At 54.3% G+C, this 16,785-nt stretch overlaps 2 protein-coding genes across 8 annotated transcripts; one reads left to right on the top strand and one right to left on the bottom strand.

Moving 5' to 3' along the window:
- Nucleotides 1-109: 109 nt before the first annotated feature.
- Nucleotides 110-6,264, bottom strand: CSDC2 (cold shock domain containing C2). Of its 4 annotated transcripts, none has more exons than XM_080590783.1 (4): nucleotides 4,920-6,264; nucleotides 1,542-1,790; nucleotides 1,313-1,435; nucleotides 110-1,049 (listed from the first exon to the last, which is right to left on the bottom strand). In XM_080590783.1, the coding sequence occupies exons 2-4, from the start codon at nucleotides 1,715-1,717 to the stop codon at nucleotides 887-889; spliced, it is 462 nt and encodes a 153-aa protein (XP_080446909.1). In that variant the 5' UTR covers nucleotides 1,718-1,790; nucleotides 4,920-6,264; the 3' UTR covers nucleotides 110-886. The 4 variants fall into 4 exon arrangements, with proteins under 4 accessions (XP_080446909.1, XP_080446910.1, XP_080446907.1 ...); XM_080590784.1 differs by lacking the exon at nucleotides 4,920-6,264 and adding an exon at nucleotides 3,150-4,892; XM_080590781.1 differs by lacking the exon at nucleotides 4,920-6,264 and adding an exon at nucleotides 2,772-3,116.
- Nucleotides 6,265-9,179: 2,915 nt separating this feature from the next.
- POLR3H (RNA polymerase III subunit H) lies at nucleotides 9,180-15,890 on the top strand. 4 transcript variants are annotated; one of them, XM_080597616.1, is made up of 7 exons: nucleotides 9,238-9,543; nucleotides 9,638-9,759; nucleotides 10,747-10,843; nucleotides 12,392-12,478; nucleotides 13,468-13,531; nucleotides 14,118-14,325; nucleotides 15,014-15,890. In XM_080597616.1, exons 2-7 carry the CDS (start codon nucleotides 9,736-9,738, stop codon nucleotides 15,065-15,067), a joined length of 534 nt encoding a protein of 177 aa, XP_080453742.1. In that variant the 5' UTR covers nucleotides 9,238-9,543; nucleotides 9,638-9,735; the 3' UTR covers nucleotides 15,068-15,890. The 4 variants fall into 4 exon arrangements, with proteins under 4 accessions (XP_080453739.1, XP_080453741.1, XP_080453742.1 ...); XM_080597613.1 differs by lacking the exon at nucleotides 9,638-9,759 and having other exon boundaries at nucleotides 9,180-9,543; XM_080597614.1 differs by lacking the exon at nucleotides 9,238-9,543 and having other exon boundaries at nucleotides 9,638-9,805.
- The last annotated feature ends 895 nt before the right edge of the window (nucleotides 15,891-16,785 follow it).

Raw genomic sequence — 16,785 nt, 5'->3', positions numbered from 1 at the left:
ACACACAGGCACACACGGGACAACGGGGGTCTGGGGTGACGAGGGGAGCGAGAGGAGGAGAAAGCCATCTCCCCAGAACCAGCTCCGGTCCAAGGGCAGTGCGTTGCCGGCCCCTCCGTGGCACACAGAAAAGACACAGCGCTGAGCACCACGGGGCCCTGCCAGCAGGCGTTTTTCCCTTAAAACTCATTTTTTCTTCCTTTAAGCCACCCCTTTTTTTTTTTTTTAACTACAGTATTGCAGTGGCTTGACCGAACAAAGGTTTAACTCCGAGGGAGGAGGGGCTTCAGCCGGGACCCACCGTTTCAGGCGGCAGGGCAGCACGGTGCTGCCTGATGATGCTCCGATGCTCTCCTTGGCCGCATCCTGCCGGCCCTGCACACCCGGCCCCCAAACCCTGAGGCACCACGGAAGGGAAAGGAAACCAAACCAGTGCTCGCCCCCAGGCCCCGTGTCAGGGCAGAGCCCGCTTCTCCCGACGCCCCCTTCTCCACGGCCCGAGCTGGCAGTGACAGCAACACACACCGAAAACATGAGGCGGGATCGGGTCACCCTTCTCCCGAAGGAGCCGCGTGGCTGAAGCCCGGCAAGGGGAACGGGGTCAAGAAGGGGCTCGGCCGCCCCTTCCCAGCACAGTGATACGCTGTAAGGACGGGGACGTGGGGCTCGGGGCTGCCCCCGGAGCTGGTGGGGGCGGCTGCAGGGAGGGCTCTGCTTTCCCCGGCCCCCTCGAAAGACAGCTACAAACACACAAAGAGAAAGGAAACCGTAACCTTAGAAAAGACACCGAACGCAGACGCCTGCGTGCTGGGGGGCGGCCCCGGCCCCGCCGCCGGCTCGGCTGCCCCAGCGCCCCCTGCAAGTGGCCGTCGGCCCCCCCGGGCGCCTAGGAGCCGATGATCTGGCCGGACCACGTCTCGTGCTTCGTGTGGGGCGCCAGGTTGGTGAGCACCACCTCCACCGCCTGGAACTTCTGGTTCTTGGGAGGGATGGGGCAGACCTTGTACGTCACCTCGTCCCCCTCCACCGGGACGTACTCCCCCTCGATGCTGCGGGAGAGGAGAGGGGAGGCGGTGGGACCGGGGCCGGGAGCTGAACCCCGTCCCGGACCCCCCAGCACCGAGGAGGCACCCAACCCACGAGCTGCTCCTTGGGGGAAAAACCCACCTGCACCTTTCGGATATACAGGGACAGAGCATCACCTACGGAGCATCCCCTATGGAGACAGCACCACCTACGGAGACAGCATCACCCCAGCCCGCGGGTGTCCCCCCAAGCGCCCCCGGGGTGACCCGGCGCCGCGCGGACTTACTCAGACACGTGGACGAAGATGTCCTCTGTGCCGTTCTCCGGGGTGATGAACCCGTGGCCCTGGGAGCGCGAGAACTGCTTGCAGACGCCCTTGAAGATGGGCCCAGCGGAGGCGCGCGCCGTCCTGCGGGAGGGAAAGGACAGAGGTGCCTCAGCGTGGCTCGTGGCCATGGGTCAGCACAGAAATGGCTTCTCTGGGGGTAGGACACAGCCACGCGCCGGGTACTTACGCGGAGTAGGTCCTGGTCCTCTTGGTGGGCAGCGGGCTGGGCAGGTCCCGCAGCAGGAGGTTGCCCCGCTCCCAGACGCGGCTGCCCTCGCGCTGGAAGGGGAAGGTGGGCCACACCGGGGACTTGGGCGAGTGCAGGGGCGGCACCGCCGGCGGGGCGCCGGGCTCCGACGACATGGTGGGAGCGGGGGGCTCCTCCGTCTTGGGGGCGGGCGGCGGGGGCGGCGGGGAGGGGTCTGCTGCCTGCGACCTGGTGGGCGAGGGGGGGGGCGGTTACAGGTTTCTGCTGAAAGGGTGAAGGGGATCCAGTGCCGGGTGCCTCTGCCCCGGGGCTCACCCGCGTCCCTCGCCCCGAGCTGGGGACCCCGGCACCCCACGGGTGACCCCCCTCCCCGCCACCCCTCCAGCCCCACCGGGGCGTGCAGCATATTTGGGACTACGCCTGCGGGCACTTCACGCGCCAGGGAAAGCCGGAGAGGTTTTAGTCTGCTTTCTGACTCATCCACGGCCCCCTGAGATGCGGGGGCCTCGGGGGGACGTGCGGAAGGGGGTCACCTCCACTCCGAAATAAGCAGGTAGCAAGGACACGCGAAAAGGTTTCTGGAGCAGCTGGCGTGCTGGGGGGGGGAGCAGGCGGCTCCTGTTCCCCTCACCCTGTTTGCTTTCCCCGGCCAGCCTCGGCTCCGCTGCCCCTCGGAGCCCTGCAGAGCCTCACCCGCGGGGTGGCCTTCGCACCACGGTCCCACTCGGAGGCACGAGCCTCCGCTGTGCTCCTGCCCTCCCAGCTCCCGCGACACCGGTTATCGCTGACGAGGCCCTTCGGCTTGCCCACCAGCTCGGGGACAATGGCGGGCCGTTAACCCGAACCCTGTGCCCCGAGCCAACTGCTAGTACGCGCGGGGGCTGGCTGCAGGAGCAGCTCCCAGCTGCGCGGGCTGTGGGGCTGTGAGGCAGGAGCGTTTTTAGAGGCAAAACAAAAAAGCGGGGAAGGGGCGCACGGGGCACCATGCTCGGGGACACGCAGCAGCTCAGCACCCCGGGGTGCTGGGCGCACAGCCCTGCTTCCTGCCCTATCCGCGTCCCTGCAGCGAACAAAGGGACGGAAGAAACCAAATCCACGGCAAAAAGCAGAGGGGGGACACCGGCACGTCCTCCCCACGCCTGCCCCGCACGCCTCCACGCGGTGCGGGGACGAAACGGGGGCACCGCGGGAGGCCGCCGCTCAGCGCACCCCTGCGCCGCCTTCGCGTTTCGCCCCGGGGAGGTTTCCAGGCGGGCGCTGACGGGCCGGCACACAAACCCCAGGCCAATTAAGGCAGACAGGCAGGAGACACATCGGCTTTTATCTGCAGATCCAAGGGCCCCCTTCATCGCGAGCCGCTGAGAGGTCTGCAGTTTATCAGAGGAAATCGCTGCCTCCCTCCCTCCTTTTAAGCCCAGGCACGCCGACGTGGGTGCTGCCGTGACCCCGTTTAACTCCGCACCCTCCCCGAAGCCGGGCAGGAGCCCTTTGAAGAGGCACCGGCCTCGCCACTCCCCGTTCATCAGCAGCAGCGAAGAAACCCCCCCACCGCGTCCCCCACGATACATATTTAATTGCTTTAATCACCCTCAGCCCGTCGGCCCTCCCACACCGCTCGTCTTTGTGCTCCTTCTCCTCGCCGGGACCCGCGGGACAGACGGACGGGCTCCGCTGGGGGCCGTCGCGCCCCGCTCCGGGACGTGATGCCTCTGCCACCCAGCTGGGCCGCTGCGTGTCACGCTGTGTCCCTCTGCCACCGCCTGGCCCCGGGGCTCCTGAGCATCCCCGCCCAGCCGATGTGGGTCATTTTCTCCCCCGTATGTCCCAGCGAGACCTCAGGCGGGCTGTTCCCTGCCTCTCCCTACCACGTCTTCCCCATCCCCAGGGACCGCCGGTGCCTCCGGTTTAGCGCCCGGTGAGTTTGCAGGTTCGCCTCCCCCATCGAGAGCAAAAAACCCGCATTTCTGAAAGAAAGCCCGGCTCCGCTGCTGGCCGCTGGCGACCACCTCCCCGCTCCTGCCAGGGCACCCGGTGGCCAACGCGATTTTCCAGCCCGCCACCACCCCGGGGGAGCTGCCTCCCAGGTGCCCCATCCCTCCAAGTGCCGGAGCTCGACACAAAATTACAGGTTTTAGCTTTGGGGCTTAATTCCCACGCTGGAGAACCCCAAGGACCCGGAAAGGGCTTCTCCCGGGGGCTGTAGTAAGGGGTGGGAGCCAGCAGGCTGCCTAAGGACAGAGGTGAGCGCTCCGTTTCTGCATCCTCCCGTCCTCAGAGGAGGATGGCAGCCCCGGCGTCTCGCAGGTTTTTATAAATGCTGTCTCTGTCCGATGCTAATGAAAGCCTCTTTGCCTGCCGCCCCCCCCCCCTTCTTTTTTGGTTACCGGATCATGCCATTAAGAGCTAAATTACAAGTCAAGCAATTTCCTTCACGTACCCTGCGTGCTAAAATCCCCTTCGCCGAGATGAATTGCTATAGGAAAAAGAGCCCAGGCGTTTTCTGGGAATACACATTTAAAGCTTCCCCTCCCCATCTAAGCCAATCACACTCCCAACTCCAAGGCTCTTTGCTGAGATAGTCTCGCCTACGATACAGCCTGGTTAGCGCTAAAATATGAATGTCACCTTTATGGATTGATTATAAAAAGCTCCCTTAGCCAGTGCTCTGCAGCCGGGTTCTCGGGAAGGCCACGGGGAGAGCAAGGCGGCCGCTGGAAGCCAAGGGGAAGCAAGGGGAGAAGCCATCATGGAGGCTTGATTTACCTTTTAAGCATATATGCATAATCATCGCTCCCAAAGACCACGTTTGTGGGATTTGGTCGTTTGTGGCTTGGCTGATTTTCAGATTAGAGTAGGGTCTGTTCAAAGACCTCATGCAAATGTCCTCATCCGTGTCCTTCCTCCCTCCTTTGTGGCTCTAACTTGCTGTCTGCAGGAATGAATGGTGCAGCCAGCCCCAAAGAAGCACCGATTCAAGCCCCCGTCAGCTGCAGCCCGCTTTAATGAGACAGATTTTCGCCCGCCGCTTCCCCCCCACTCTCAGCAAACGGAGAGCTGGCTCCCAGCTGATCCCAGCCCTCCGTGGCAAAGCCCCGGCTCTTTGCCCCCAGCAGCAGCGGCCATGCAGCGCTGCCACCCCCGGAGGAGTTATTGTCTCGGAGGCTGGTGGGGAATAAACAAAACGGAGGAGGGGAGCGGCACTTCACCCTCACACCTTTCCGCCGCCTAAGGAGAGAAAGAAAAGAACAAAACAAACAAAAAAAAACCCACAGCCTTGAAAGCAGACGCCGTGCGTGAAGTTTAACCTCCGGCTACAATAGCCTGGGCGAGCTGGATGGCCGTCGTGCCTCCCCTTACCTCCTCAGCAATTTGGGGCTCCCTGGAGCTGGGGCTTGCAGAGCATCAGCGCTCGGCGGGGACGAGCGAGCGCTCCTCCGCTGCCCGGCGAGGAGCAGCGCTCTCGCATGTAGCCCGGCTCCGGGGGCTTTTCTCTCGCTGGCTGGCTGGCTGCCGGCTGCCTCCCGACGTCTCTGCGGTGCCTGATGTGTGTATGATGTGCAGCCCGCACACACGCATCCGCACGCCTTCCCTGACGTCAGGGCCAGGCCAGGGGGAGCGGGCAGGTGGGAGGGATCAGGCCGGTCAGCCCCGCGCCAGGCTTAACCGAGAGGCCCGAGGGGGGCCGGAGGGGCCGGGGGTCAGCGCGGAGGGCCCGCATCGCGCCGGCCGTGCCTCCTGACACATGCCCACGTCGGTGGCACGGCCGCACACGGCCACGGGGCAGCCCCGCAGGCTGCAGGGGCAAGGCGACAGGGGACTGGAGCCCCCAGAGAGGGGTCGAGCCTCTCCCCACATCTCCCCGAGCCCTGCTGCGGGCATTTCTGCCTTTAAAGCGTCGCATCCCTAGCGCTGCCGTACGGCAAGCCCCCCATACCGAAAGATCCTTTCTTTCTCCTCTGCCCCGTGCCGACAGGGCTGTGCTTGAGAGGGTTACCTCCGCAGGCAGAGGCAGCGTAACGAATCGGCCCGAGACTTTCTCTCCTGGGGGCACGGCGTGGTGCGATCGCTGGCTGCAGCGAGGACGGGAATCAATTGTTCGCCGTGTCCGCTGGGGATAGGGCAGGGAGTAATGGGGCTTAAATCGCAAGGAGCAAGATTGATGCTAGGCATTAGGAAACACTTTCTAACAGAACAGACAGTTAATTACTCAGATAGATTGCCTGGGGAAGCGCTGGAGTCTCCATCGCTAGAGATATTTAAAAACAGGCTGGGTAGGCATCGGGGATTTGGGGTGATACCGGCCTCATTTTGAAGCAGGAAGGTGGCGTGTCTGTGGGTTCCACCACTGCCCATCACACTCTGGTTGGGGCTTTTCAAGCAGCTTTCCATGACAAAACACGAGTCCCATTCACCGCCTACAGTCTCATCTGCCCAGTCTGCCCTTCAAAACCTTGCCAAAGAAGCGGAGGAGAAACACAGCCACCTGCTTCAGCCTCTGGTCTGAGTTCCTCCTGAGCTGGCCCATCCTCTCCTGGGGCAGCTCTACCTCCAGCAGACACAGCCAGCCCAGGAGGGCGCGGAGCTGGAAGCAGCTGGAGGCTGGAGGAGTGCTGGGGACGTTCAACATGGACATGCCCTCTTCTTCCCCTGCTTTTCTTTCATATTTGTACAGCGAATATCATAAACGCCTCTTCTTCCCCGCCTTATTTGTACACCAGGGCTAGCCGCGTGCCCAGATGCGCGCGTTAAACAACACGGACCGAGGCGAGCGTCAGACTGACTCTCCCACGTAGTCACCAGGGGACCCTGCAGGGAGCTCGAGGTGCGCTCGGCTGGCAGGTGGCTCCGGGCATGCGCTGCCGTGGCGAAGGCAGGAAGTCTAGAGCATGTTAAAATGATAAAAGGAGAAGAGGGGAGGCTTTGATCACGGAGTGGGAGTGGGGGTGCTGGAGACGCCTGCGGAGACAGAAGCAAAGGCAGGAGTGCTGAGGTCTTTGTACGTGAGAGGATACGTAATTCCTTTGGAGTCAATCAAAGCTGGGCCGAAACAGCCTCGATGCAAATTGCTGCTCACCTCCTCCAGCGTCCCTGAGCCAGTTTTCCCCACAAGCCCTGGGAATGTGGAGGCAGAGGAGATCGTAAGCAAAATAATCTGGGGGTTCCTTTCGCTTTCCTTCCAGTTTCTGAGCCTTCAGGTAACTTCAGATCGTGTTTTCAAGTTTCCTCTACAGTTGTGAGGATAAGAAACGCCTAGGGTTTTCCCTAAGCAGCAGAAAGATCCTTCTGTGATCTCTCGATTCAAGCAGCTGAGGCTTCAAAAAACAGCCACTGAGATCCATGCTCCCGGTTGTTGGAAAAGCCCCGGCACAGGGGCTCAGCCCTGCTGAGAGACTCTGGAGACTTCACAGTTCTGTACGGAAACGTGTGTGCGGGCCCCGTGGATTCGTGGCTATTCCTTGGGTCAGTGCCACTCGGACAGAAAGAAACCACTCAGCAAGACGGGGCTGTTCACACCATCTCCAACATCAGGGCACCTCGACTGCAGCGTGAGATACAGTGTGCTGCCGAGTGCTACCGCGACTGAGTTGAGACAACACCAATGTTTTACGGGGAAAAGTTTGGCTTTGGTTTGTATTTTTACGTCAGAGACAATGCTTATGACAAGGGCTGCTGGAAATACAGAATTCCTCCAAGGAGAAAACCTAGCCAGTAGCAGCCCAACATCCGTCACATCAGCGAAGCCCCGGGCGTGCACCAGCTTGGGGTCAGAGAGGTTACCTGCGGAGCGGAAGGCATTTCCTGCGGTGTTTGACTTTGCTGGTGGGGGCTGAGAAATCGCCAGATAGGCTCAGCTCTGGTGGTGCTTGTAGCCTGGTGTCCTAAGGCAATACAGCTCCTCTGACTGCACCGCCACCAGCTTTCTCTCCCCACATTTGAGTTGTTTCCCCAGAGCAGTATCAAAAACAATACCTGCAAGTTTCACCAAAATACGTAACGGTGTAGAGAGGGATCCTGTTGTCCTTGCGGAGGAACAGCCTGTAGAGCTCAGCCCTTGTTTGCAATCAGAGAGCTGATACAGGAGGGATTATGCTCATCCCAGCCCCAGAAGGGGTGTCTCACTTCAGGAGACACCAAAGAGCTGACTGTGAGACACACACCAGCAGGAAGGGAGGTCTCACAGACCTACAGCTCACACAGCTGGGATTCGGGGCTGTGGATCAGGCTGAAGGGAGATGCGTTTGCTTTGTATGGGGCACCCATCACACCCTGATAGGGCAGGGCTGTTGGAGACATGAAAAATGTTAGCTCAGGGGTGGGTCAGAAATGCACATAGGATATGGCTTTGTCCTAATCCACCTCTTTCAGTCTCCATGTTCTCCCACGAATTCACCCTGCTATTCTCCTGAAACCTTGCCCCTATTTAACGTTATAGCTCTTACATATAAAATCATCCAGAGTGATCACCTTGCCAATATCAACACATTATCTAACTTCTGCCTCCTGGTGTGATCCCAAGGCTATTTCTTACCCTGCTGTCAGTTGAGGGGCATGCTCAGGATCTGATCTCTATTCTGAAAAAGTAGCTGCAGACACCTGCAAAAACTGCACTTCAGCTAAAGGTCAAACCTAGCACCGACTGACCTGCGTGGGGCCAGGACAGAACAGCAAGGGACGCGGCACGTGTGCCAGCAAAACTGTGCCGTGCTCAGCTGCCACCACGGAGCAGCAGAAAGGAGCCTTTGTGCAGCTCCCTGAAGTAGGACGAGCAGAGCGAGGCGCACTGCGGATTTGGGTTGAGGTGTCCTGACGGAGCGGTGCCCGCTGCGCTGGCGGAGCGCGTCGCTGAGGTGGCAGAGGCGGCTCCCAGAAAATGCCTCTGCTCTCAGGGGACGGGGAAAATTTGCTCCTGGGCCCCCCTTTTAATACGCACACCCCAAGTGTACGCAGACCAGCCATTTAATAATAATACCGGTAACATCCTTGTGGAACTGGAATAATTGCAAAGAGATCAGAAACTCCTCAGCCAAGACAGGCGTCTTGTTAATAAGGCCTAGGTGCAGGATTTGCATCCTCATTTTCCCCTTCCCGCTCACAGACAGCTCAACGTCTAACGATGATCTTAGCCCAAACGCTCATTACTGCCCCGCTAAGCGCTGCTGGGGGGCGCGGGGGCTGACACACGTCATGTTTGCATCAAAGCCCTTGTGCTGACAGGGCACTTTTCCCTTGTCAAGCACAGCCGCACTCGCTTTTCCTCGCCAGCCTCTTTATAAAAAGGGGGGGGGGGAAAAGAAAAAAAACACGCTTCAAGCAGCCTCCTTTCATGTCTGGCGGCACGTCTAGGACGTGGGCATTGCCCCTCATTTTCCACAGCCCCTCTCCCCCGGCTGCAGGGCATGCAGTTGCTCAGAGGCGGATGCTTCCGTGTGGTATCCACCGGGAGCCACCGCCGCTACCGGCGCCTAACGGCTGCCAACGGCCGCTAACGGCCCTCAGCACCCGCCGCCCTGACGGGGGGCACAAAATGGCCGCCGCTCCTCCAGGCGGGCCGGGGGCGGGGCTCCCCGCTCCTCACTGCGCCGCGCGATAGGCTCCGCCCCGCGTCAATCAGAGCCCTGTGAGCGTTGATTGGCTCCGGCACGGGAAGCCTCCTCAGAGGCGTTGCGCCGCGCGGCTGTGAGGCGGAGCGGGGCTGTCTGCAGCCCCCGGCGTTAGGGGGCTCTGCGGCCGCCTTCGTCTCTTCCTTCCCCCTCTGCTTCCTCCCCTTCGCCCCTGAGGTGAGCGGGGTGCTGCCCCTGGGCTTCGTGTGGCCCCGGCGAGGCCGGGCTCTCTCCCCGTGTCCTCTCAGAGGCGCTGCTTGCCGGCCACCATGTTTGTGCTGGTGGAAATGACTGACACGGTGAGGATTCCCCCCTGGCAGTTTGAAAGGAAACTGAACGAATCCATTGCCGAAGAGCTAAACAAGAAATTGGCTAATAAGGTAATCTGTAGCGTGGTGTAGGCTTCGTGGCATCCCTCTAACAACTGAGCGTTTTTTCTGCATTTTTATTTCTACACGTGCACTATCGTAAAAGCTTACGTATGAAGGCCGTCCCGACAGACTGAAATAAAAGAGACTGGGACCAGAGACAGCCTTGTATCACCTCAAAGGGGTCTGCTACTCTAATACCTCATGCTGGAAGGGGAAGATACTGAGGTACCAGATGGGCCAGAGAAGCATGGAGAGAAGTCACTGCTGTCTTGTATGTAGGGTAACAGTATGAAACACAGCCTGAAAACCACAAACCCATCATGGGGGAATTAAAAAAAAACAGTGTAAATAAATTTAGAACGTTAATACTGGAAGAGAAGTGACAGTGACGGTATGTGACTTGCCCTGTGCTGAGTACAGATGTTGTGGAGGCAGGCTCTTGGCCTTTGGTGCAGGCTATAAAGAAGCATTGTGCCATAGGCCAGGAGCTCGCCGTTTCCCCATGCAGCCCATGGGATTGTGGTTAGCGTGCAGCTTTCAGCACGAGGCAGGTGCAGATGTCAAAATGCAGCTTGTCAGTGCGAACGGAGCTCCAAAGAGCAGCCCCAAGCAATCTAGGATCGAGGGTGGCAGATTACAGGGACAGGTTATGAAAAAACTCTTTCATCCGCTGATGACTAGTAGGTGCCCCAAATGTTGTAGGCTATGAAGCCATGTTAGAAGTGGCAGGGAAACCAGGAGCTCTCATTTCCCCCCAGAGCTATTATAATTTAAGACAAAGGGAAGTCTAGAGGCCTTTGAGAACACAACCTAGAGAGAAGCGTGTTTGGCCTTTGGACAAGCATTGGGGCTGCTGAATGATGTCTGTTCTTTCGTGTGCGCAACTGTTTACTCTTGTGGCAGGTCAAGTTTTTTCACCATAAAAAAAAAAAACAACTTGAAAAATCCCGAGGATTTTTGTTTGTAGCAATGCTTTTTCCAGTAGCGGTAAAAACAACGTGCTCCCATAACACTCGAATAAGATAGGGGATCCTCTGAAATGCAGCGTGGTTTGGGCTGGGGCTTTTGAAGGGTTGTACTAAACCAGCCTCCCTCCCATGTCACCACCCTTCTGCTGCCTTCTTTTGAAGAGATGAATGCAGTGTATAAGTTTGAAGGGAGTTAACCTGGTAACCAATTTATTGCTTTTTTAATATTTTTTTCTTTGAACAGGTTGTATACAATGTTGGTCTTTGCATCTGTTTGTATGATATTACAAAACTGGAAGATTCATACATATTCCCTGGAGATGGTGCATCACACACCAAAGGTACGCTCTTGTCCTGGGTGTAAACTAAGTTCCATTGTTAGTTAAAAGTTTAAAGGAGATTGCTGAAGTTCACAGCCTTAACTCTGTTCCTATTAGAAGGGCAAGAGGAACATGGCAGAAGTCTCTTTCCGTTTCTTTGGTTGCAAATACAGATTTAAAGAGTCAGTCCTGCCTTCCTTCTCCTGCAGTCCATGTCTGCACTGCAATTAGAGCCATAGGCGTTGGATAAGAAAGGAGTTAATTCAATTTTAAATGATTGGAGATCTCCAAATGGAAAATAATTTATATTAATCATTCTACCTTTGTCAAATATTTTATCTTTTTGAAGCTTATTTTGCCTGCCTGGAATTTTGAAACATGTTTCTAATTATAGCATTCACACAACAGTTGATGCTGTTTTTCTAGCTGGAAGTTTTGCTGCTTTTTTGTTTGAGACTTAGACAGATCTGGTTCAGCATACATTTTAGGTGACTTTTTTTTGGTAGTAATAAATGATTCATCTCTTTACTTTCGTCTTTTAGCAAATCTGAATGAAAACTGGAAGCAAAGGCATATATATATTTTTAAAGTTTGTTTCTTTAAAATAGAAAGAGGAATTTTTCTAGCTTTAATTTTCAGTGTGGAAGTATTGCTTGAGTAAATGAAGTGTTTCCTTTTAGAAGGGAACTGGACTGATTGTGTGTGGCTCCCCTCATGTAAATTTTAATGCCAGTAGAACTCACTCCCTACAAATAAAAGCTTCTCTAACACTGAGGAGGATGGCAGACTCTCCTGCTTGCTTTTATCTCCATTCACTTCCTTAACTTTGAAATAATCCTTGAAATGAAACAGGATAATATGTTCTCTGTGAGTTTGCAAAGAAGTCTCCTGCTTTCAGAAGATGAGATAGCATTTATTATTACCAGACAGCAGGATTTATTACCCTTTTTCTAATTTTATGTAAAAGAACGGCACTGAGTATGGACAGCTAAAATGATGTTAAATAGCTCTTAAGCGTTCTGCTTTGTCTTAGTATAGCTTCCTTATAATTATAAATACTTGGTTAGAAACATAACTGGATTTTTCACAGAGGTTAAATAAGATTGTTAGAGAATCTTATTTACTTTGATAATATTGTGTACCACATAATTTAATTGGAAGAAGATGCATCTTTGCTGACAAAGATAAATGGAGCAGAAGTAGTACAAGAAAGTATCATTTCAGCTGATATTCCTGGCCTCCAAAGAACGCTAACATCATAAGTAAAGCAGAGGCCTGCTTCACGTCCATAGTTTTATAGTTTTATTCTGTGAAATTAAATTCTTGCAAGCTTGAAAAGCGGAGAACAAGAAACTGATGATCAGCTGCTGTCATAATTTGTGCAAATCAGAACTCTGATTCCTGTTTTCCTGAGCAAACTAGTACCTGTAAGGAAGGTGTAAAAGATGCTTGATGCAGCATTTTAGAGGGCATGTAGGATGTGGGATTTTGTTTTAATGGCTGCCACCCTGTGGAAGGAGAACGGTTCACTCGCGTGGTCATAACATTACCGATCTGTTTCCTTTCAAGTGCATTTCCGCTACGTGGTCTTCCATCCCTTCCTGGATGAGATTCTGATCGGGGAGATTAAAAGCTGCAGTCAGGATGGCGTTCACGGTAAGCTGCAAGTTTGAACGTTAGGGACAGAAGAGCTGCAGAGCACTGGGAGCTGCGACGATTTCGGGCAGCGTAACGCTCTGTGTAGGCTGCTTGAAGACGTGACCGGCCTCTGGTGCTGCTGCCGTCTGAGGGTGGTTGGTAGTCTGAGCCTGGCAGCTTCCCCTGCGCTTGATGGTTTTGCCTGCAGCTCCCCTTTCCTTTTGTCACTCGTGTGCATGCCCAAGAAGAATAGGCAAGCCCATCTGGAGCTAGACTGGATTTATTTTCTCACTTCAATTAGCAGAACTTTTTTCTTTTTAAGGTGGTAGTATCGGATCACGTTGGTCTGAAATATCTTCTGTATAGTTCCATGAAAATTTATGATTATTTCCTGTGTCTGAAAACAGCAGGGAAATATCTTTCTTAAGACAGATGATCAACTATGTACGTTGTGAAGTACTCAGTTGATGAGTTGCCTTCTGTTATTGTAGGAGTGTTCTGTGCAAGCTCCTCTCTGTGCTCATTTGTTAAGTCAGGACAATAAGATTACCGTGGGTACATTTATTGCTGAATTTGGGCAGGTCCGCTACCTGATAAACTTCAACATCATGAAATCTAAGAGGGGAGGTGGGATTGATCTGACTTTCCTTTGGTCTTTATTTGACGTGTTACATCTGTGATTTCTAAGCTCTTTTCTTTCACGGACCTCTATAGCATCTGACTCATTTCTTGGAACCCTTACGCTTCCAGCCCTGCTCCAGGCAGCCTTTTCCTTTCCCAGCGGGCAGGAAGACTGTGCCCTCTGTTGCTGCATGTGCTTCAGCTGGGTGCTTGCTTTGCTGCCAACTGAAATTGAGCGTTGTGACTCGAAGAATAATTCCTGCATAATCTCAGACGTCCTTCCTAAGAGGGGAAGGAGAATAAGTCTAGAAATGCATTTTAGGAATTGCTGCGGCACATCGTTGCGAAGAGTCATTTCAGTCTTAATCAGATTCTTTTCTCCACAGTTTCTATTGGATTCTTTGATGATATTGTCATCCCACCAGAATCCCTGCAGCAGCCAGCTAAGTTGTATCCTTTGATCACCTTGGATAACTTCACTGCTTCATCTGAAAAGATTGTGCAGTGCTGGCCCAACAGGCATTCACTGCTGCAACAATGAAGGTGCTCAATGGCAGAAGCTAAGCTGTTGTGTCGGGCAAGTCCCACAGACTGTTATCGCAGCCAGACAGGCCTCACGCCTATTAGGTTCTGCAGGATCATTGTGCCAGCTGATAGAAACGAACAGCAGCGTCCCACCAACAGCCACGCTGTAATCCCTGCCTCTAGTCTTGGCTGCTGCTGAAGACAGAACGCAGGTTTTCCCACGTGGTGCAATGTCTAGATACGTGGTGTGTCTAATATCCTTGCTCCTGGTAGGCAGTGTCTTCCTGGGGTTCAAGGGGTCTGTTTGTTTTGGGGGTGGGGAGAAAAACCCCAACTGTGTGCAGGAAAATCAGAGAGGAGGCCCTAGAACGCGCAGATGGTGACCTAGGACAGTGCGCTGCAGCTCGAAAAAGGATTGTGAAGAGGCTTTGAATCGAGAGGATGCTCAAAACTGTAACGAAGTGATCTGCCAGGTGAAATCGTTTCCATCCTTAGCCCTTGGCGTGGCCAGCGATGAGGCAGAGCAGGTGTGGGTGTGGGAATATGAGACAGAAGAAGGGGCCCACGACCTTTACATGGACATCGGGGAGGAGATCCGCTTCCGAGTTGTGGATGAAACCTTCGTCGATACATCTCCCACGGGTCCAAGCTCTGCAGAGGCTTCCACTTCAAGCGCCACAGAAGAAGTCCAGAAGAAGGAGGCACCCTACACTCTTGTGGTAACAATGTGCATAATTCGTAGAGCCGTGTAAACAGCGTGGTTTATTCTAGGGCTAAAACAGCATCCCTTTCCCAAGGAACTGATCGTGTTAAACTGACCATGAAGCAAAGAAAGTCACATAATCAAAGGAGTGGGAAAGGGCAGAAAGATGGTTGCGGTCGCTCTGTGCTTGCAGTGTGTTTTCACTGAACCATTGTGGTTGTTGGTGGAGCTCCTGTCTGGGAGGCTGAATTAAAACAGGCGGAGTGTAGATGCAAGGCCGGCAGATAGGGACGAGTGTACGAGGGATCCAGAGCTGGGAAAACCACATCAAGGCTTGCACAGCAGCTAAACAGCCTTTCCCGTGCCGTGTTTTGGCGTAAGAGACCTCCCAGAGCACGGTGCAATAGAAAGATGGATGGAAGCCAGTAAGAGCTGTGTTTTCTGACAGCTGGGGTATGTCGGGGCAGTCAGCACAGGCAGGAGATGGAACGGGAAGGTGCTTGATTCTTCAGGTGCTGAAGGTTTGGTGCAGCATTGACAAGGATTGAGGAAATTAGGGCATTTGCAAGGCTGGGTTCTGATAGCAAGAAGGGGAACACCTCATCTGTAACTCAGGGGGGAGACATTTTGTATTTTTATACATTTTCCCCTGTATTCCCTGTGCGGTTTACAATTGCACGCTCTCTTCTGCTCTGTGTGAACAGGGGTCGATCAGCGAACCAGGCCTGGGCCTCCTGTCGTGGTGGACGAACAGCTAGCTGCAGTCAGAGCCTGCTCCGCAGCAAGGCTTTCCGGTGGATATTTGGGGGATTACGGGATCCTGCTGGTGCTCGCTGCTCCTTTGAAGCTGAACGAGAACTCAGAGCTGCCATCCTCTGTTTCCCCGTCAGCTTCCAACCTGCCAGATCAAGACAGTCGCTTTCAAGAAATGCCTTCGCTGATAACGTAGAAGTGAATTTGCAGGGACAAAAAGGCCTGAGCCCAGCAGCAACAAACCCAGCTGGGGCTTTGGTCTCCTGCCCTGGAGGGAAAGCTGGGGAGGTCTTTACTCGCCTGAGCTACGAAGGGAGTTGGATTTCTGTGAGTGAAAGCGGGAGAGAATCCTTGTCTAGAAGTGTCGCTTCCTTGGGCTGACAGCTTGATCCCGGAGGGGCAGAATCCTGCCCTTCTTACAGGAGCTGGCTGAAGGAGAAACCCCAAAAGACTGGAGCTGAGAGGTGTGCTGCTCTGGAGACTGGAAAGTGCTGCTGCCGGGAGAGCAGGGGAAGCTGTGGTAACATTCTGCTGAGAGTGGGAACTTCATGCGTGGATGAAGTCCGCCAAAGAGAACTGGAACGAAATTAGTTCACCCCAAAGTAACTCGGGCTTTATGAAGATGATCACTGCGGAAAGCTACAGGCTGCTTGTGGCGAAGGGAAATACTGTGCTAGGTGGGCTGTATTTGTGTGGAATGGGCTCAACTTTGCTGGAGTTTGAAAACGCATAATTATGGACTGAAATGGACCAATGTTACTTTAAGTAAGTTAAATGTGTTTGTGGGAGTACGTTAATACCAGAAATGGAATAAATAGTAAAAAACCCCACAGCCTGCCTTCCTCTACAATTTCTGGAGAAACTGTTAGCTTCCTGCCTAGCAGGAAGGAAAAAAAGTTGCCTCCTGCAGTCTAGCTACTTGTATTTCAAGGCAGACTGTGTTGAGTGTCAAGACTAATGCTTTGCCCTGCTCTAACAGCCAATAACAAACAATTGCCATCACCCTCTCTGACAGCAATGAAAGGAAAGAGGGGAACAAAACAGTGAGTAAAATCTATGCAGGGCCCAGTGCCAAGCGGGTGATGTTGCACATAATTACAAAGCCAGCCACATTTGGCAGGAAGGGGCTGTAATTCCCTGGGATAGCGGGTCTGCTAACCTCCAACTGTGAAAACAAAGCCTGAGTCACCAGCACCCTCCCAGCAGTGCAGTTATAACCCCTTAATTCTGAGCTGTTATTCCTGGTGCATTGCTCTAATTAAAAGGGAGCCTAGAATTCTTTAGGTTCACATAGTAACTGAGGTCCAGCTGCTGAGACAATAAGCTTACTGAGCGCTGGCTGTGCAGTGGGGCTCAGACATGCAGTCATCTAGATGTGATAGAAACAAACTTGGCAAAAAATCCCCACCGGTTTTTGTAGGTAGAAACTTGGGTGAAGCAGGTTAGCGCCTCAACAGCCAGAGGCTTCCACACAGACCCCTCTGTAGACAGGGCCCAAGGTTCCTCCAAGTAGCTGTTGTGCTCAGCTCAGCTTTATTTGCTGTTCTAACCAAATTGCTCTCAACATCAAGCTTTTGCTGTGGCGGTGAATCTATTCTTGAGCAAATTACTGCGTGATGCTGGGAAACTGTACATAAATCACTTATTTCCTGCAAGTTTGTCATTAGGACAGTGTAACTGATGCCCCGAAGAGGAAGGCAGGGTTAGTCATGAGCATAGCCTG

Source organism: Anser brachyrhynchus, assembly GCF_964034855.1.
Source record: "Anser brachyrhynchus genome assembly, chromosome: 1".
Classification (NCBI taxonomy): domain Eukaryota; kingdom Metazoa; phylum Chordata; class Aves; order Anseriformes; family Anatidae; genus Anser; species Anser brachyrhynchus.
The sequence above is the reverse complement of the archived record's forward strand: the minus strand, read 5'-3'. Positions and strand labels throughout refer to the sequence as shown.